At 31.8% G+C, this 18,859-nt stretch overlaps 1 protein-coding gene across 2 annotated transcripts; it reads left to right on the top strand.

The window, feature by feature from the left end:
- The first annotated feature begins 232 nt into the window (after positions 1-232).
- Positions 233-18,760, top strand: LOC130662272 (uncharacterized). Of its 2 annotated transcripts, XM_057461093.1 has the most exons (37): positions 233-1,311; positions 1,557-1,608; positions 1,732-1,768; positions 2,091-2,168; positions 3,028-3,093; positions 3,307-3,379; positions 3,597-3,662; positions 3,888-3,942; positions 4,082-4,190; positions 4,787-4,826; positions 5,307-5,422; positions 5,570-5,649; positions 5,967-6,001; positions 7,005-7,075; positions 7,857-7,980; positions 8,497-8,571; positions 9,080-9,144; positions 9,275-9,314; positions 9,765-9,812; positions 10,066-10,170; positions 10,309-10,374; positions 11,212-11,270; positions 11,361-11,439; positions 11,683-11,814; positions 12,173-12,217; positions 12,892-13,026; positions 13,429-13,566; positions 14,112-14,202; positions 14,369-14,469; positions 14,683-14,783; positions 15,139-15,247; positions 15,535-15,668; positions 15,943-16,044; positions 16,595-16,685; positions 16,814-17,229; positions 17,399-17,483; positions 17,678-18,760. In XM_057461093.1, the coding sequence occupies exons 1-37, from the start codon at positions 1,300-1,302 to the stop codon at positions 17,720-17,722; spliced, it is 3,276 nt and encodes a 1,091-aa protein (XP_057317076.1). In that variant the 5' UTR covers positions 233-1,299; the 3' UTR covers positions 17,723-18,760. The 2 variants fall into 2 exon arrangements, with proteins under 2 accessions (XP_057317076.1, XP_057317077.1); XM_057461094.1 differs by lacking the exons at positions 233-1,311; positions 1,557-1,608; positions 1,732-1,768; ... (2 more) ...; positions 3,307-3,379; positions 3,597-3,662 and having other exon boundaries at positions 3,906-3,942; positions 4,086-4,190.
- Positions 18,761-18,859: the final 99 nt, after the last annotated feature.

The following is an 18,859-nucleotide window of genomic DNA, read 5'->3' as shown; positions in this document are numbered from 1 at the left end:
CGTACCTTAAATATAAATACAAATGCAGAAACTGAAATTTTTTAGGGTAGTCATTCCATAATATAACTATAGGTTTGAAAGTTTCAGATTAAGGAGTCAAGTTAGCACTCCTCTTCTCTGCTGGCTGGTACAAGAGTACCCATGAATACTTCTCTTAACAACAATAATGAGTGTCCGAAATATCTTTTTGAAAACGAAGAAACTAGATCTCAAAAAAAAGATATAAAAACTTTTCACACTTTCAGTACTGTGGAAGTAAAAATAACTGAAGTTTTGACTCTGTAAAGACATAAACAATAGATATGTTTCTAATGTGGCTAGCTATAGCTTATCATTTGGCTGCTAAAACGCATTGTAAATTGTAAAAAATCACTTGAAAATACTAAAATGTTTTCATACAGGCATTATGACAATATATTTTTTTTGTTGCCTTTGTTTGTTTTGTTTTACATTAATTTTTGTTTGTGTTTTGTAGACAATACAAATTTTTCAGTTTTATTTTCTACACAGTTCAGCGCAACAAGAAAAATCAGGGCCTATGTTGCAACTTCTGTGAGGTCCCTATGGTCTCTATTGTCACAGGTTTGAATTAGCAGGTCACAATTCACACTTCGAATCAATCCCATTTTTTCACCAATCACATTTCTGATGGTTTTTGCAACCAAGTAACCATTAATAAGGGATCAATGACAAGTGACCTAAAGTGCTCCCGGACAACATATACGCAAGGGTTTTCTTCTCTATAGTCAGGAAAATCCATTTGACAAATTAACTGAATATATACAAGCTGTATTGACTTTTGTTTGATGGTGGCACTTTACGGATGAAGCTTTGCTGTCATGTTGTTTTTGTGATATGTAAAATGTTTTGTTAAAAAATCATGTACTAAATATTTTACTGTTCCCTTTAAAATTTGCTTTCCCAAAAGTTTTCAGTATTTTTAGGCTATATACAACAAGGACTAATTTGATATTGCAACACTCTTTTCTCGATGGACCTGATATCTTCATATTTTGTTCCAAAACTGTGAAAACGGGATTATGCAACTTAGTGCTACATTTTGTTACAAAACTATGAAAACATAATTATATAATGCTTAAATATTGTTTTGTTTAATTCTAAAGCTATTAAAACAAAATCGTTGAAGCTCCACTATATTCCACTATTTCTTTTAGAAATTCATGAAGTAAGAATTTGGTGACACTCACAGCAGCAGAAGCCTAAAATGTGTTAATTATGTTACTTTTAGAATAAACATACACACTGTAGAAAGCAATACTTGAAGTACATACAAATGAAATGGAAAATGCTGTATGCTTTTTGTCTGTTACTATTTTTTTCTATTTTTCAACATGAACAGATGTAAAACTGCAAAGTATATATCTAATAACCTATTAGTCTTAAACGTGAGATTATTGCTTTTTTAGCTCCGGATATTATTAATAAGACTTTAATGAGGGTATTTGACAAAGTGGCAATAATTAAAGACATTTTCATCTAACAAGAAGTTTTAAATATGTGTAAATTTTACTGGATGTTGTTTTTATGTGTTATAGAGCACCAATAGTGAATTGGCGGGACATTTGCATATACGAATCAACTCTTCAGGTTTGATCGTTTCTTTGTCTCACATTTTTTTATGTTTTGTGTTCTATCACTTTACCATTAAATTTTAATGCTCAATTAAAAGACCAAATTTGACTACATAATTAAGACTGTTTTCTATTGCAGGTGTTGGAAAGTTAAAATCATTAAAAAGATATCACTGGTATGACAAAATTCGAATTTTTTTCTATGTTAATGTTCATTCTTGGATAACGTAGCCTCTTTGTGCATGAATGTAGTCATTTCTATTAAGTTGTTAAATGAGATTTTTGAAATATATGATCGAAATTAATTTAACAACCCCACATTACATTCCTTGTCCTTGTTGTATTAATGAATGTATTTTTTTGTTATGTTTATGACAACACTTTGTTATAAAGTATACCTAGTTTTCCATTACTTCCATGAATATATTATTTGTGGAGTGTAATTAGAATTTAAAAAAAATAATCCCCAAAAGTTCTAATAAGATTTCTTTGTCACAGGTTTATAATCGACAAAAAAACCAACCAACTGTGCGGGTATAAGAACAGCAAGGATATTGGAAACAAAGATGCAATTGAGTAAGCATTAAATTAGTTTTATTTATCTTCTCATGAATGCAATGCCATTAATGTATACAAAACATTGAACAAATTATTTCAGTGAAACATCCAACATCTAGTTATCTGGTAGTAACTCTCCTCGTTTTTTGAATTGTTTTGATAATGCTCACCTAATAAATTAATCAGCAACTACATAGGGTGAATTTAAAACAAACAAAAAAAAGCACAATGCAGTTAAATCCAGTTTTTAATGTCTTTTACCTTTTCTTTTTTTGTGTGTTTCTATATTAAAAAATATAAACATATTGAAGGAGTGAAGGATACAGAGGAAAGTATTTTAAATTTTGAATGTTTTGGTTGCAAAAGATAAAAGCATAACAAAGAGAAATAAAACACGAAATATGTTGTTGGCTTAAATTTAAAGATCTCGAAAGATTGAGACCTGGGAGTTATTCTTCTTTTTTGATATTGGAGTATACTGTGTGTTGTCGAAGGTGAACTGAATAATTCCAGATGTCCTATTGATCTAATTTATAATGTTATTAATCAAGCAACAAGTAAGTGGAACTATTGGAAAACAGAATCCTGAAACAAATAATTTGTATGTGTAGTATTGAAACGTTATGTAGAATTATTCAGTTTGATCCTATACTGTAAGAAATTTATACTGTAAGAAATTTATACTGTAAGAAATTTATCAGTAATAAACAAGAAACAAAAAAATTAGATGATTTTAAAAAAAAATTGTTTTGTTTATTGAACAATTTAATTTTGAGCATAAATGAATATAGCCATTCGCTAAAATTTTTTACAACTTTGCAAAAATCTGTGAAAGGCATATGTGTTCTTCAAAAAATTGTGTTATCAAATCATTTAGATCACTGCCTTTATTTGGAGCTGGTGTCTCATTTGGAAACACTGATGAAAATGAATTTATCATAAAGTGAGTTTAAGTTATTTTTGTGTGTTATTTAATTGTTGTTTTTCAAAATCAGAGGAATCAATATAATTTAGAGAGAGGAAATAATGAAGGAAGTTTCTGTACAATTTGAATTTAATTCCTGTAGGATATGATTAGCACAAAACGAGGTTAAATGAATATGGCAGTTTGTTTTCTTTATGTGAACTTTTTTCCTTTTTTTGTTCTTGTTGACAGTATACGAGGCACAGAGTATCGTTTAAATGCTGAAAATCACAAAATGCTGATGAAATGGACAAATACACTGCAGGTATTTATTTTTATTATCAGAGTGTTGCCTGAAGTTAGTTCTCCTGTATGTAGATTTACGTTTCTATAAATTCAATTTAACTGTTAGACACATGACTGACTAGTTGACTTACTATCAATTTTATTTATCACAAATGCGATATATGTAAGACATCGTCATTTTCCTTTTTATATGTTTCTGTGTATAACACAGACCTTGATTACTTGTTGTTTTACAGGAACTAGTGAAGAGAAAACCAGAAGTGACTGCTGATGCAACAAAACTAGAATCTGTTCCAGAAGATGTATAAGTTCTTCTCTTTTACTATAAACTTTTACTAACAATCTTAGCAGGAAACTTCTAGCTTTATTATTTCCATAAATTTTTATACTTGCTTGTACAATTAATTTTCTATCAGTACCAGCGAAAGGATTTTAATATAAACTTATCTTTTTATTATTACAGTTTAACAATATTTTTCGACCTAAAAATAATTCCATTGAAATATGTTACTCCATTCCTGTTTTAGGAACCACTTACAATCGAACAAAGCCGACATGGCGTTGAAAAGAAACCCAAGAGAAGTAAGAGATGTCTTACAAAAATAAATGTTTCAATTTGTTTCATGTAAACCAGGAGCTAATTACTTTGACCTCTAGTAAAACCACATAGTTAATTAATAATTCCATCTTGCAAACATTTTGTAATTACTTTGTTTCATAGAAAGTTTATTTCAAAGAATATTCAGCCGAAAATCCAAATCAATTGTGAAGGCGAATGATAAATCAAATTTCTCAGATGGTGACAGAGTTGTTCGAGCAGCACCTCTCAGGTATATGTTGTTCATATTCTTTTTTTTTATGGTATTTTAATGATTTATGCAGAAGTTATTGTTAAAAATTTTACACCATTGTTTTTGCATGCAACTAGTTTAACTAAACAAAAATATCTCTTTAATGACATATCGTAAAATGAAATAATAAACCATTTTTTAAAACAACTTTTTATCATCTATCCAGTCATTTCATTTTGACATGGGCATAAAATGTCAAATTTAGACTTTTCAAGAAGCATTTAGCAGGCAATATGTACTGCAACCAACAACCACATTTTTCATCTTCTGTGATCCTCTATGCAATGATTTAAGTAGTTTCTTAGATTGCTTTAAAAACTCAATTTGTAAAGGGCGAATACATGAAGTTGGTTTTCACACATTCTAGTCTGTGGAATACCATAAGGCAAACTAACTAGCCTGAACACTATCCTAAAAAGTAATAACTTTAAATGAGAAAGTAGTTTTGAAAGAAAAGGAACAATATTCAATTTAAATTATAAAAATCCCATTGAGCTATATTATGTAAATCCAAGCAAATTGACATTTTATATTTAAATTCATTATAGAGCATTGTTTGTCTTTTTTACCTTTAGATCAGTTGTTGGTTCAATGCAAGATATTTCAACCAAACCAGTAAGTTTAGTAGCTTGATTATGACCCATCTAACATGATTGTAACTAATTTAAGGTGGGGGCTGCTACAAAAGGGTGTCAAGTGCTAATTAGATAGAAGAAGAAAAAAGGGAGGAATGGATTAATGATAAATTCTTTAAAAAGCACATACGAACAAACAAAAACAAGTGGGTAAAAAACAGATGAAAGCTTGACGAAATATAGCAAGCAATAACAATTTCTATGAAACTGACAACCATAAAAAATAAAAGGATATTGTTTGGATATTGCCATGTGTTTTCTTAATTTTGGTTGATTTTTTACTAATAATATTGAACCTTACTGATATGGTGACATAAAAATGTTAGTGGCTTGTCTGTCTTGATGCAAATGTTTATGTCAGTAGTTATACGCATTGTACCATCACTTATAGATTCACAGAATCTAAGCAATAAAAAATGACTGACATTATCATTTACTTCACATTTAACTTTTTTTAAAGGAGAACTGCAGCAACTGCCAACTTCTACAAGGTCATAATTCTTATCTAACCCGTCAAGTATCGCAACTTAATCAAGATATTGAGAATGTTAAAGAACAACTCAGAGTTAATGTCAGGTACATTTGTAAAATTCGCTGGATTCAGAATTTATTTTCCTAATATTGTATTGTACCAGAAAATATTAAACAATAATAATCCTGTAAGTTAAAAGAAACCTATATCCCTATAGATGTTTTAAAGTTATTTAATCTTATTTTTTTTAGGAGTTACAACACTATTGAAGTAGAAAGCATAAAATTAAAGAAGAATTTTATTGTTTTCATACAGCGGTCTCTAATGCAAGGTAAGGATGTATGTTTGTGTTTATTTATACGAAAAGCAGAAAAAATAAATAAAACAAAATTTATGTTATCCTTATTTCCATATGATCATAGAATCCATATTTCTTTAATGACATTGTGCACACCTTTGACAAATCTGCTCTCCTTATGGCTTTCATATCCCACGTTGTTGTTGTTTTGGCAAATTGTGACCTTCGTATTCGGTCTTGACAGGGTTAACTCAAGTTTTGTCAAAAGCCTGTTCTATGATGTATGTCTTTCTGTCTCATGTCGGGGTTATGGCAAATATTGTCAACTAACTGAACCTCCTCTTTTGTAGATGAAAATACATACAATAAGTTAGCAGACATTCCTGTAAGTATATCTTGATATCTCCAATATAATACTTGATGTCTGTTTGTGAGCAAATTTAAAAAGTCAGGTTTTTGTAATCCGAAATGCCATTAAAATGTCACCTATAATCATAGTGACAACTTCTGACCCAGTAAATTTTATTACTTCATGTTATAAAGCGGGCAAGATGCACGAAAAAACGAAAATATGTGGGAAATATGTATGATGGATGGCAGACCGTGGAATTGTGCCACTGTAAACTGTCCAGAAAAAACCATTGTTGTTTGGGCTTTTAAATTTCTCTTTTCGAAAATATAGTTGACTCTTTCTAGTTCAATCCTCCATAATTCGCATATTTCCAGTAACAATTTAAAGCCACTATGAATTTCCTTAAAACAACTTTTATTTTTCTTTCAGTTATTTGAATCTCTTTAATTCAAAAACTTCTATAGTTGGAACAAAATTTCAAGTCCGTACTCTGTAATTAGAATTCTTTTGTAGTTTTATTATGAATCACGTAAACTGGTCATTATATAAAATTTTGGGAATTTTAAAAATAGTTTAAATGTTTTCTTCAAACAAGTTAGAGTGAAGAATCTCCTAGATAAAGAGTTCAAAATTGCAAAGAATTCTCACAAAGAGCAAGTTTTTTTGAATCTAGAAAAAGAAAAATTAAATACAAAAGTAGAATGAAATTTAATTAAAGAACTCATTTCTTTTGTTTCAATTCTTTAGCTTAACATGTATTTAAAAAACTCAACTTTCTATAATTAGAATCTTTCTGTAATTCAAATTTTAATTTTTCCCTGTGAGCTTCAAGTAAGAAAGAGTCAACTGTATGGACATTTCTCAGGGATTCTCTTTGCATGTGCTGAAAATTAAAATAACAGCACCAAGAGGTCACCATATTTTTTTATTCACGGTGAAATGTGTAATCTTTGCGACAACATTGTTTTAATGTTATAACTAGAGGATAACATCCATATTTGAAATTGTCTTAATATGTGGAAATTTTTTCTGCCAGGCTAGCAAGGAAGTAATACAGTTGGTGAAAAAAGAAAAAGAAATAAACAACAACCTTCCTGAATTTAACAGGTAAGTCTTCTATTTTGTTGGGAGTGGTTTCTTTCTTACTTTCTCACAAGGATTGTATTGTTTAAATCAATATCTTTGTTAGAAAAATGTATATTTTAATCTGAATTTTTTTCCAGAAGACATATCTGTTTAGCATTTTTAAACGACTTTTATGCTGCAGTCAACGTAAAAATGAATAATTAGTTTTTTTCTAATGACGCGGAAAAACAAAATACTGAATTTTTTTAGAGGACATAGATTTGTTTCCTGTTTGACATTTTAAGTTTGTTATTTCCTTCTTCACTCCTAGTAGGCAAATATACATAGTTTTTCTTTGTTTAGTGTTTCAGGTTGTTCTCAAATTAGATTTCAAATTAGATAGAGGTGGTTTCCTTTGCTAAAAAACTTTTTTTATGCTGCTGTCAAAGTAAAACTTAAGAATTAGTTTTTTTCAAATGACGTTGAAATGGTAACGGAACAGTTTTGTCTTGGCTTTTTAATAATGTGTAAAACAAAATACTGTAAGTCAGGCTTGTGCAAAACCTTTTTAACAGTTTTATAATGGAATACGACAATGTGACTCCTTTAACAGATTCATAACTAAGAATGATAGATATTTGGGGTTAACACAAATGATTTTGAGTTATTTTGAAAAACTGTCTAAACAGTGATTTTCAGTTATGAATGTATGTTTTGCTCACCTGCTGACAAAGAATAAGACCTTTTTTAGTAATTGTTCAAGAGCTGTATATATAAAACTTATTTAAGTCATTTGTTTTTCAAAATATTGTCTTATTTTTAGTGAAGGAAAAATGGAACTTCACGAAGACTATTTAGGATTTATTCACGGTACAAGAGATACGTCCATGCAAGTGTTGTTGTATCTCTGTGATGTGTTGAAAAGAAAATATGACTCCCATCTACAGGTAAAATTGTTAAATCAAAGCAGAGTTATTTAATAATTTAGCAAGATTTAATAATTAGCAGCCTTTGTTTGAAGATTTTCAAAGTTCAAAGTGTTCAGGAGATCCAGAAATTGGCTTCATTATTTGCTAGTATGCATTTTTAACACCTCATAGTTTAAGATATCAAGGCCTGATTAGAAATTGTGTTGAGTAGCTGTAGCTGCTCAAGATAATGCTGCACAGACAAAAATTTCGTGCTGAATTACTAGAAATGGTATTTGAATACATATTCTATAAAGTATTTCATCATAAAATATATCTGATATGGCTAAACCCCAAACATATCCTTATGAAAGGAATTAAGAAATATTGCTTTTGTTTTGGGTGCCCTAACCCAAAATACTGATGTCCAAATTTGACTTTCCCTGTACTTTTGTATGTATGTTATTATCCTACACCTATTCTGAATTAATAATTATACCATTTTCAAGCATCTCTTCGTATGTAATATATTGGCTATTTTTTGTTTACAATCAGGAAAACAATGATATATACCAACAATGGCAAACATATACTGTCTCCGTGACTACAGAATCAACCATTATATTTGATGTGAGTATATATAGAGTTTCACACCATGCATATTTCGTTCTTGTGTTTTCCTATGAAGTTATTAACAAATAACATTGGAGTATTTACAAAAGAGACCTTGTGGCTAAAACACCTTTCATGTTTTTTTAAAAACTACTAAAGAATAATGTTTTGTCAGTCAAAAATTTGACCTGTATCCTTCTGCATTGTTGGAATTGGCAGATATTTTTATTATATATTTTCAGAACAGTACTTCTCCATACCATCTTTCCTTTTTTTTGATTTTAAACATTTGCTTTTTTAGGTTAAGCCGAAAGTCCATATCCCTTCCCATAGCATGTTTTTATAACTGAAATATTTTTTGCTAGAGATAATCCACGGTCTAAAAGTCAGAGAAATAGGAGCATTCTAAATATGTTGTTTTTCTGTAAACTGGGTACAACTCGTCCAAGCTAGACAAGGACTACAAACAATGGATAAGGTAGGGTAAGACATACAAATGAATATTATCTTACTATGTCCATTTCAGAACAACTTAAAAGAACTTATCCGACATGGCATTCCACATGATCTTAGAGGGAAACTGTGGACTATGTAAGTTTGTTAAACCAAAACAGTATAAACTATATAGTGTTGAATGTAGTGTTACTTTAAGTTAATTCCAGTTTCTAAGTTGATGATAAAAGTTTATGTTTTTTGATTTGTAATATTATTTGAAAACTAGGTTGATAGAAGAACATGTGAAAAGTATCAAAGAGGAAAAAGTAAGAAAAATTATTATGAAATGCAGAAGATTATGTTTGTTTGTGTGAAATAAAGTAACAAAAAGGCCTACTGTCATGAGGTTTTAGTGTTCTAACAAACGTAAAGAAATTACTATGTCTTTTACACACTGCTAAAGTTTGAATAGACCCCCTTAAGTCCAAATTTAAAAAAATATATATCTAAAAAAATATCAACACTTTTTGTGAGGTTAGTATGACACAATTTGATTTACACAGAATTATTGAGTCTGGATGTTTTAACTTTAATGTCTTAACACTGAGAAATATGAGTCTGCGACATAATATTAACCTCATTTGTCATCTTCAATTCCTTTTATACAATTTATGGATAATATTGGGAAGCAATAACACACACAAACTTGTGCTTGACATTTGAAAATGAAAAACAATCATTGTGTATCTGGTTCCAAATTTTGATTTTATTACTAGGGCGACAATTATTACAAACATTTAGTGTCGAAGCTACCCGACTTGCAGGTACTATTTTTTTGTTATTCGTGGTTACAAGACATTCCAGATCAAGATTTATAATGTAATACACTTATGCACTAAATATAATAATGTGGCCTTGTGGTAGAGCGTTCTCCTCCAGCGCGGGGGGTCCTTTGTTTAATCCCCGGTTGAGTCATAAAATTGTGAATCAATGAGGCTATCTTGGGTAAATAGTAGCAATAATAATAATATATTTTGTTTTTTATGAGTTTTCTTGCTATTTCTTGCATCATTACAGGGTGATGAAGAAGATAACGATGGTTCTATTGAAAAGCAAATTAAAATTGATTTAATGCGTACGATGCCGACACATAAAGACTTTCAAAATTTAGAACAAGGAAAGGTAATCTTTAATGTGTAGAAATCGTTGCCTAATTTCAATCCCTCTTGTAAGAACGATATATTTTCAATCGAAATTAAAAACAGTTCTTGAGGAAAATCAAACAAACAAAAAGAGACTGTTTCAATAATTCCTGTCTAGATACCTGTATTGCATAGAGTCCTTCGAGCATATTTACTACACAATCCAGAGATAGGATATTGTCAGGTAAGAGAGTTCAGTTATTTTATGATGAAGACTTGTATCACATCAATGTCCTATGCCTTACCAACAAAATGACCTAGTTGAGCACGAGCAATTCTTTAAAAGTACTCTAAGAGAAGAAACTGTTGCGGTAAAAAAAGGGTGATTTAAAGAGGTTGTTCAACCGCGAAAGTTTATTCCCAATAATTCTCAAAGGTTAAAAAAATAATGCAAAAATTTATTCCTGCGAAGATAAACAAACTTATAAAATTTTAACCAAAATTTGGCCTAATAATTTAATGTGGTATTAAATTTTTATTTTTATTGTTAAAATCGCAAACCGCGAAAATTTACTCCCGCGAGGTTTAGGAAACCCTGAAATTTGCGAAAATTTATTACCGCGAAAATTTCTTTCCTTAAAGTAGTCTTATGCTAATTCTTTAATAGACTTTTTATTGTGGTGCTTAACACGATGTTTTATAAGTATCCTCTGCTGTTGAATGATTAGTGGGCTAAGAAATAAGACGGAAATTACGCTTACTGAAATAATGGATCAAAGAAGTTGTCGATTTTACTTGTGTTGATGTTGTCGTGTCTTGTATTGGCAGATATTAAGTTATTCGCATTGTTTTTTCTTTTATGTTCCTCAGTATTTGCCCTGCAGTATTTTATATGATACACATCTTGTGACTGCCCACAACCTTAACGTTTTTGTAAAAGAAAAACCTGAAAAATATGCATGAGAAAATCAAGGAATTTTGGGATGCGTGTCGTTTCTTTGTTTTGTTATGCTGCAAACATTTTTTTGACGCGAACCTAATGGAACAGAAATGGTAAATACACCAGACTTGTCTTGTTTAGGGAATGAATTTTATGGTTGGATTCGCACTGTTATATTTGGATGAAGAAGGCAGTTTCTGGTATTTTATTTTGTGATTGCTTTTTGTATCAATTCCACTGCGTGTTCACAAAGTTGAGGAGGTTTACAACACAAAATTTAACTTTTATAGGTTGCTGGTTGCTGTTATGGAAATATTTTTCAGCTCACATCATTACAACATGTATTTGTCAGGAACACAGGCTAATCAAGTAAGATTGATATTGATATTGTTGTTTTTTTGTTGCTGTGCATTTTTGTTGTATCAGAAATAAACCTTGACAAGTAATTGGTATTTGCCGTCAGAATTGTCTTAGTCTGGTGTGGCATACTGTTGCTCATACCAAATCCCTAGACAATAAAACCAACGCTTCTTTACTTTATTTTTTCCCTCCCTATGTGCTACTAGAAATCTAAACTTGTTTTTTTTATCCTGTTTTTTAACTTCTTTGTAGAAAGTGATGGACGAGGTCGCGCGTCAAGAACTTCCAGGCATGTTGGAACGTTTAGACAAGCTGTTTTGTGAACTCTCGCCTGTAACTTTCAACTGGTTTATGACGATATTCATCGATTCTATGCCTGTTGAGGTAAGTTTTTAGGTGTGAACGATGTAATGTTTGTGTAACAAAAACATCACTTAAAAAATGCTGTTCAATTACGTTATGAGCAAGTTTTAGCGTGAGTATTCGCGGTGCAAGATTAAAGTAGTATAGATTCTGACTAACTGACTAATTGAGTTTGGATATTACTTCCGTTTTTATGTGAAAAATATTTTCCGAAATCAGCTGACATCATCTGAGATGATAGAAATCCAATATCGAAGAAAGTTTAGCTAATAATATTACATTTGATCTTAACTTGTTTCTGTAGGCATTGGAAAAGGGTTATTGGTCTGTCTGCTATACAGGTGTTGATCTTAACGTGGCTTAATATATTTTTTTTCAGATTGTTTTTGTGATATGGGATTGGTTTTTAGTGTTTGGTCATAGTGTAAGTCATTGTTGTTTGTTTTGTTTGTTTGTTTGCAGTAACTCACATGCGCTATAAATTTTTGTTTGCAATGATAAGCCATAGGTTGTTTGCAAATATGGCAATCCTGAAGTTTTTAACCTGATCTAGAAAATCTTCAGTCACTGTAATTTACACTCCTTCTTAATCTTTTACTTAAGAGAAACGCTCTTAAGTACACACATGGCTTTTGTAATTGAATAAAATTTTCATCTTCATTTTTATTTTTTCAATTAGGGAGCTGTCGGTAAAACTTATGTCAAATTTGCCTGTAAAATCCAAAATCTTTCGAACAATCCTAAATCAAACTGATGATTTTATTTTATACATATCAGCTGAAAAACCTTTTTCCCAAATAAAATTATTGTTCATTTTTTTATTTTGTTTGTGAAGATAGAGTATTTCATTAGTTTTTAAGCTTGTAGATTAATTTTGTCTTGCCTACATCCTATAATTTAGGAGAAAAATCTTGAGAACTTTGAAGAATTAACTCCACGCTGATCACGTGACAGTTTCAATGTGGTCTAGAAGTTAATTGTTTATAAATTTAACTATGCTCGATGTACAAAAGGGCGTTATCACCTCTCTTCCTGACTACTCATATTCGTGACATATCACAAAAACAAAGATAAAAGTTAAGAGAGTTGTTCTTTTAGATCCTTTACAAGATAGCTTTGAGTTTATTAAGACTGCGTAAAAATTCCATCATGAAGGCTGCAGATGCTTTGTCCACAATGCGAAAGTTGAAGATGCTGGGAAGATCTTTCCATGACCTCGAAACACTTTCTGAGGTATGTATTTTGTAGTTTGGCATGCATGCTTGGAAACCTAATGGTCTGGTAAGATTGCTTGTCACAGTTTTTAGTAACATAGTTTTTATTGATTTTCATAATACTAGAGTATGTTCGCAATAGTGTTTCAAAATTGTCACCATCAATTTCCACCATCCATCTTCTTCATTAATCGCCGCATATTTCTTGTTTTCGTCGAAGACAAGTAAAAATCAAATAGTAATTTTTCTGAGTTAGGATTTTACAATATGATTTTTAGTACGAGCATTTTTTAAAACAGATAAATCGTATAAATATCTATCCGGGTTTTAAATTGGATATACCTAAGAAAACCAATTTTTTGTATGAGTTGCCACATCTAACCTTGGTGTAGCATTTATTTTGATGTCTTTTTTCTTATAGGCTGTTTTCGATGGTTCATTTAGACACACTTCAGAAGAATATCTCGAAATGTACCAGAAGTATTTAGTTGAAATTGAAGAAGAAAGCAGACGAAGACAGTTGGAAGATGAAGAATATGAAAAAAGAAAACAAAAACTTGTAAGAACTTCGCAATCTTTTGGTACTCATTTTTAAAAACTTTCTTCTCTTTTGATCAAAACGCAGCTTCAGTTGGCGTAGTGCTTTAAAGGTGGTGTAAAAGTTGCTAGAGAACAATTTGATGAAAGATTTAAGGGTACCTTAGAACTCGCTTTAAATAATTGTTTCTAATTAAGATAGATTTAATATAAAGCATAATTTTAAACGTGAAATTTGAGCAAATGAAAGCAATTGAAAGAAAATGACGACAGATAAAGAAGCAAACATGTAAACCATTTTGCTATAAAAATTAATCCTTTTTCGACTTCGACAATTTTTATGGGTTTTGAATTTTATGAAGAACGTTTAAGCCATGCAAGGGGAGGGGGGGGGGTAGGGGTTAAAGAGAGAGCCATGTTATCTCAGGGCCTAAAAATTGTTTTTATCGTTTACGAAGGATTAAGAATAATTTTAAGGCGATTGGTAGGATTTTTGCATGTTTATAACGGGACATCAAATTGCTTCCTAGAATTTTGTATTTGTTTATCTTTTGATAATCTTTTTAGAAATTCACGCCCAAGCAAATGACGGTTTCTATATCGGACAATCTCGACACATTAGATGATGACATGATCATTAAATGCGCTGCTTGTGAAGGTAACGGAAGGGTGAACTTTTCACCATGCTACGTTAGTAGATACGTCCAATGTCTAATGTCATCCAAATATTTTGGACAAAAGTGCTCGAAGAAATCTTTTACAACAGGGCCGTTAGAAAGAATTTTTGGTATGTTGAATTTAGGTACCTTTGTTTTCTAATTTAGCTAATCGAAATTTCGTATGGTTGCTATGTTCATCAGATCTTGCTGGACAGTTGTTTGTTCTGAACGTTGCCAGTAAGAATATCGAGCTGGTTGATTGGCAGGTAGGGAAAGCTTTATTTTGTTACTGCAAGACGAAACGCGATACAGAAGGTTCGCTTAAGCCAATCACCACTTTGTCAACGCCTATCTCCGCGATAGGCATACGCACGCGCAAAAAATGCACAGCCGATTCACACATGACGCATGCTCAAAAAATTCACAGCTGATTCACACATGAGGTAGCTTAATCTTTATCTTGTTTGTGGTTGTTTTAGATAGATTGTAAATGTTTATCCATGGCTAGTTTATCAAACTCCGGTATTATGTTGATCTCCACCATAAAATCCACTTTGCATGCTATAGATACCGAAAAGAAGTAAGAATACTTTATCTAGTTGCGAGGTTTTGAGAGAAGTCAAAACATCTTTTTGGGGGAGATACTGAAGAACTCGTGTATGTGTACTAACGGCCACTGTGATATACATGTACTGCTGTCTACAGTACTACGTGAAGGTTTTTTTGGTGGGTATGGGAGAGCAAGGTGTAGTGACAACCCGTATAGTGGGCCACGGCTTTCCCAAAAAAGGATATAAAGTATCGTTAGAAAATGTCTTTGGAAGCCTCTTGACGAAGCTTTTATGCATAAAGCTTGTAATGCAATTGAAATTGGATCACATTCTATGGGGATGGCAGTTTACAGAATAATATATTATTGTTTATTTGAATTTTAGACACGAGTTGTGGAAGATGCAGTTGGCTGGTAGTGTATTGCATATTTCATGTGATTCACTTGGCAACGTGGGATTGGCGTTGATGGATGGCAGCATTGCACTTTTGAATGTAAGTACACAACTTTCGTGACAAACTTCACAAGTATCCGAATCTAATTGGTGTTGCTAATTTTTTTCCATGTACAACGTATTTTGAATAAATGCGACGACCGTCTTAAATGTTCGTCCGGTGAAACACACAACTTTATCCATATGGGTTTATTTGTAATCATTTTCAGAACTATTAACCCCTATAAAGATCAACAAAAACAACAAAGCGATGCCAGAAAAAGAACCTAAAATTTTCCTTCACGTTTTAATGATAATATAGTTCCATTGCTTTGTTTTCTTTTGAAGATCAAAGGGAAGGAGTTCCATCAAAATATACCAACATATGTGGATATCAGTCGTTCACCGGTCTTTTGTGGTTGCATCATAAACGACCATTTTTGGTGTGGTGCAGCTAATAAAATCGTCATTTTGGATATAAAGTAAGTCCACCTTGTGATGTATACATAAGGCCTGAAATAAGTACGCGTTTGTTGAATAGTCATTTATTTTTGAAATTGAAATCGGTCGATATTGTTTTGGCATTTTAAACCTAATACGGAAACCCATATTATCAAAGTGACAAAATTCTGGAGGAAAGACGGAGACTTGATAAAGATAAAAATTTTGCCCGACCAGGTTTGAATCGATAAGGGGTACAATCGATAAGGGGTACAATCTTTCGCTGGAAATGATACGGTAACTTTCAATTTTTAGCACACTGGAGATGCGAACGTCTTTACGCGTTTGTCCAAATACACGCCACACTGTGTCGCAACTGGTGTCTTCAAATAACGGAGTGTGGGCTTCCGTACAAGGGTAAGAGTTATACAGGGCTACTTGTACGTACAAATCGACTTGTGGCTTGATTACATAAACGAGTTCGAAAATTACGTTACGTTATTTCATTTTTAGTATATTTATTGGTTAAGTTTGTCACGTGCTTATTTCACGATTTCTGCAATCTTGAGTTAGGTTGTAGTCGCATTCCCAATCATACTGTCACGACTTTTGCAAGCCATTGAAACGTTCGCCATTATTAACGTTGTTGACATTTTACGATATCATAGATCAGGCGTGAAGTATTAAGCAGTGATTTTAGCTGTAAAGTTTGCAACTGTATTTTTAGCCGTAAAGTTTGCAACATTAATTATAGTCGTAAAGTTCGCAACAGTATTTTTAGCCGTAAAGTTCGCAACAGTATTTTTAGCCGTAAAGTTTTCAACAGTATTTTTTGCCGTTAAGTTTGCAACAATATGCAGCAGTATTTCTAACCGTAAATAGTATGTTTAGCCGTAAAGTTCGTAAGCCGTAAAGTTCCCAACAATATTTTTTAGCAGTTTTCTTAATAATTAACGTCCTACTATAGATCGTCCGTCTTGCATTTATGGGACCAACAAAAACATGTTTGTTTGCTAACTGTGGACATTCTTGACGAGTGCAATTTATCCTCAGAGAAAGTGAGTGTTGTCTTGTTATCTCGTAAGACATGTTTACTGTCAAGCTACTTTGCCAGTACGCAAACTTTAGTCACTTTTCTATCGATACTGAGTCGGTTAGTTGTAATGTACTGCTGGCCTGTTTTTAGAAATCTGGAAATGCGCTAGCTTCAAGTGTGACCACAATGTTGGCACTTAAAAATAAATTGTGGGTTGGTTTCGGCAACGGCCGTTTTATTATATGCGACATTTTTCAAGAAGCCAACAGCGAGGATGATTTAAACGAGGCTATACATTTATTCAAAAGCACAGAGAATTTAGCTGTTGCTCAAACAAAGGCTAAGCTCGGCGTATCTACATGTTGCCACGCCATAACTGGCGATTCCCCTGTTAAAGAAACAGAGGAATACCCCTTGCAACAACACGTGGACGGGTCGACGGATTTCGTAATGGTGGAGAAACGCTCCTCCATGATGGAGGGAGACTCGTCTGTGAGAATCTCGCTGAAGATGAATCAGATTCAAAGAGTGTGTGAGGAAACAGTGAACTGCTTCGTACCATGCAGGTGAGTTTGCTCAACTTTTTAAAGGTCTGTTTTCACTGAAAAAGAAAAAAGTAAGGATTTTGGGCAGTCTAAAAAATTGCGTAGTGGAAGTTATCCGAAAACATAAATTACTTCTATTGTGTAAATTGGTTAGTGGTTACCTTCTAATATGTTATTTTTATAATTTCAGACAAGACGGAAAGTTGATTTTAAGTGGTATGGGAGGCTTAAACAATGATTCTTCTGTTATTTTATGGTCGTCAGAGAAGAGAGACGTAAGTTTCTTTCTGTGGATTCTTTACCCGCCTAACTGGTTTTTTTTTTGCGATTTCGTCTTTTTGATAAATTTTGTCTTCATAGCCCGGTTCAAAAAATGAATTAAAAATCCATTTGTAAAACAACTTTTAGTCCGCAATAAAATACAATTTTTACTGGCGAACGTTATTTTGACCTTTTGTGTTTTCTTTAGGGTCGAGAAATGTGGTTTGCTCAAACCGTTTCACATTCAGAATAGATTTTAGATAAGAAATAATAAAAATCGCGGAAATAATTTAATTACAATGTTCATGTTGTTCGATATAAATTATATGGATATGTAGATTATGTGGTATAATATCCCGATAAATTCTCGAACATCTGTTGCAAATTATTTTTTTTTTATTTATCGTTTTCATTTTTTAGAATTATTTATAATTTCTTTATTAGGAGGGAAGGTGTATGGGTCCATCCTGAAATTTTATGTACCTAGTTTAGAATCATTCAGTTATCAGCATTTCTTTAATCCAGCACATAATTTCCTGCATCTTATTAAAACCAACATGCGTTTTTTTTTCTTTTTACAACCCAAACTTTTTTTCTATAGACAGTTAGCAATTTCGACGACTTTCGTTTCTGCTAGATTTTTTGATTTTGGGCTATTCGGATAGTTTTTTCACGGGTTAAGGTTAAGAATATTGAATGTTTGGATAAAAAAATGTTGAGCGCGCTATATTAGCTGGTTACAATTTTTGAAAATAAAATTTGAAAACGCAATCATAGAAAATGTTATAGCTGGCTCATGGTTATTTATTTAAAAAAAAACCCTTTTCCTCAGAGCTTCGGTTTACTTTGCTTAGTGAAATGGGGCTCTGGATACAAAGTTGACATAAGTACAATGTTCTGTACGAGGTAATTATATAATTTGTATATATTTCATTTCTGTTTTTTATATTATTCACTTTTATTTTTTGTATACTATATTTTTTAAAAAAATCATATTTACTCAATTTTGTAGTAATAAATCAATTTTATTGAATTAGAATATTTGTTTTTTCTTCAAATCTTCCAGAAGATTGAGGTTGTCACAAAATTATCTGATTTTCAGAGTTTTTCAGAACTCTTCAGTAGATAGATATAATCTACAGAATAAACCTTTCAGAAATGTAGGAACTCACTCAACATCTTACCCAAGTATAGAGACTTGGATCACAGAATATCTCATTGTCTCCTAGTTAGTCCATAGGTGCTAGGGCGAACGCTGGACCATCAGGTTTTTTAAAAAGAATAGTGTGCATTGAATGAGGAATAAAAAAAAGCATTATTTACCGGAAAAGTACTCGAAAATTTGACTGAACCTGCTTCGCCGTTAGATATATGCAGCAGAGACAAGTCC

This window comes from Hydractinia symbiolongicarpus, chromosome 10 (assembly GCF_029227915.1).
Source record: "Hydractinia symbiolongicarpus strain clone_291-10 chromosome 10, HSymV2.1, whole genome shotgun sequence".
Lineage (NCBI taxonomy): Eukaryota > Metazoa > Cnidaria > Hydrozoa > Anthoathecata > Hydractiniidae > Hydractinia > Hydractinia symbiolongicarpus.
Note: the sequence above shows the minus strand (reverse complement) of the source record. Positions and strands in the feature narration are given on the sequence as shown.

Excerpts from the sequence above, each read along its gene's own strand:
- LOC130662272 (XM_057461093.1), top strand. Across the intron at positions 11,271-11,360 it reads GATGAAGAAGGCAGTTTCTG|GTTGCTGGTTGCTGTTATGG; the intron begins GTATTTTATTTT and ends TAACTTTTATAG. Across the intron at positions 14,203-14,368 it reads TAAATGCGCTGCTTGTGAAG|CTAATCGAAATTTCGTATGG; the intron begins GTAACGGAAGGG and ends TTTCTAATTTAG.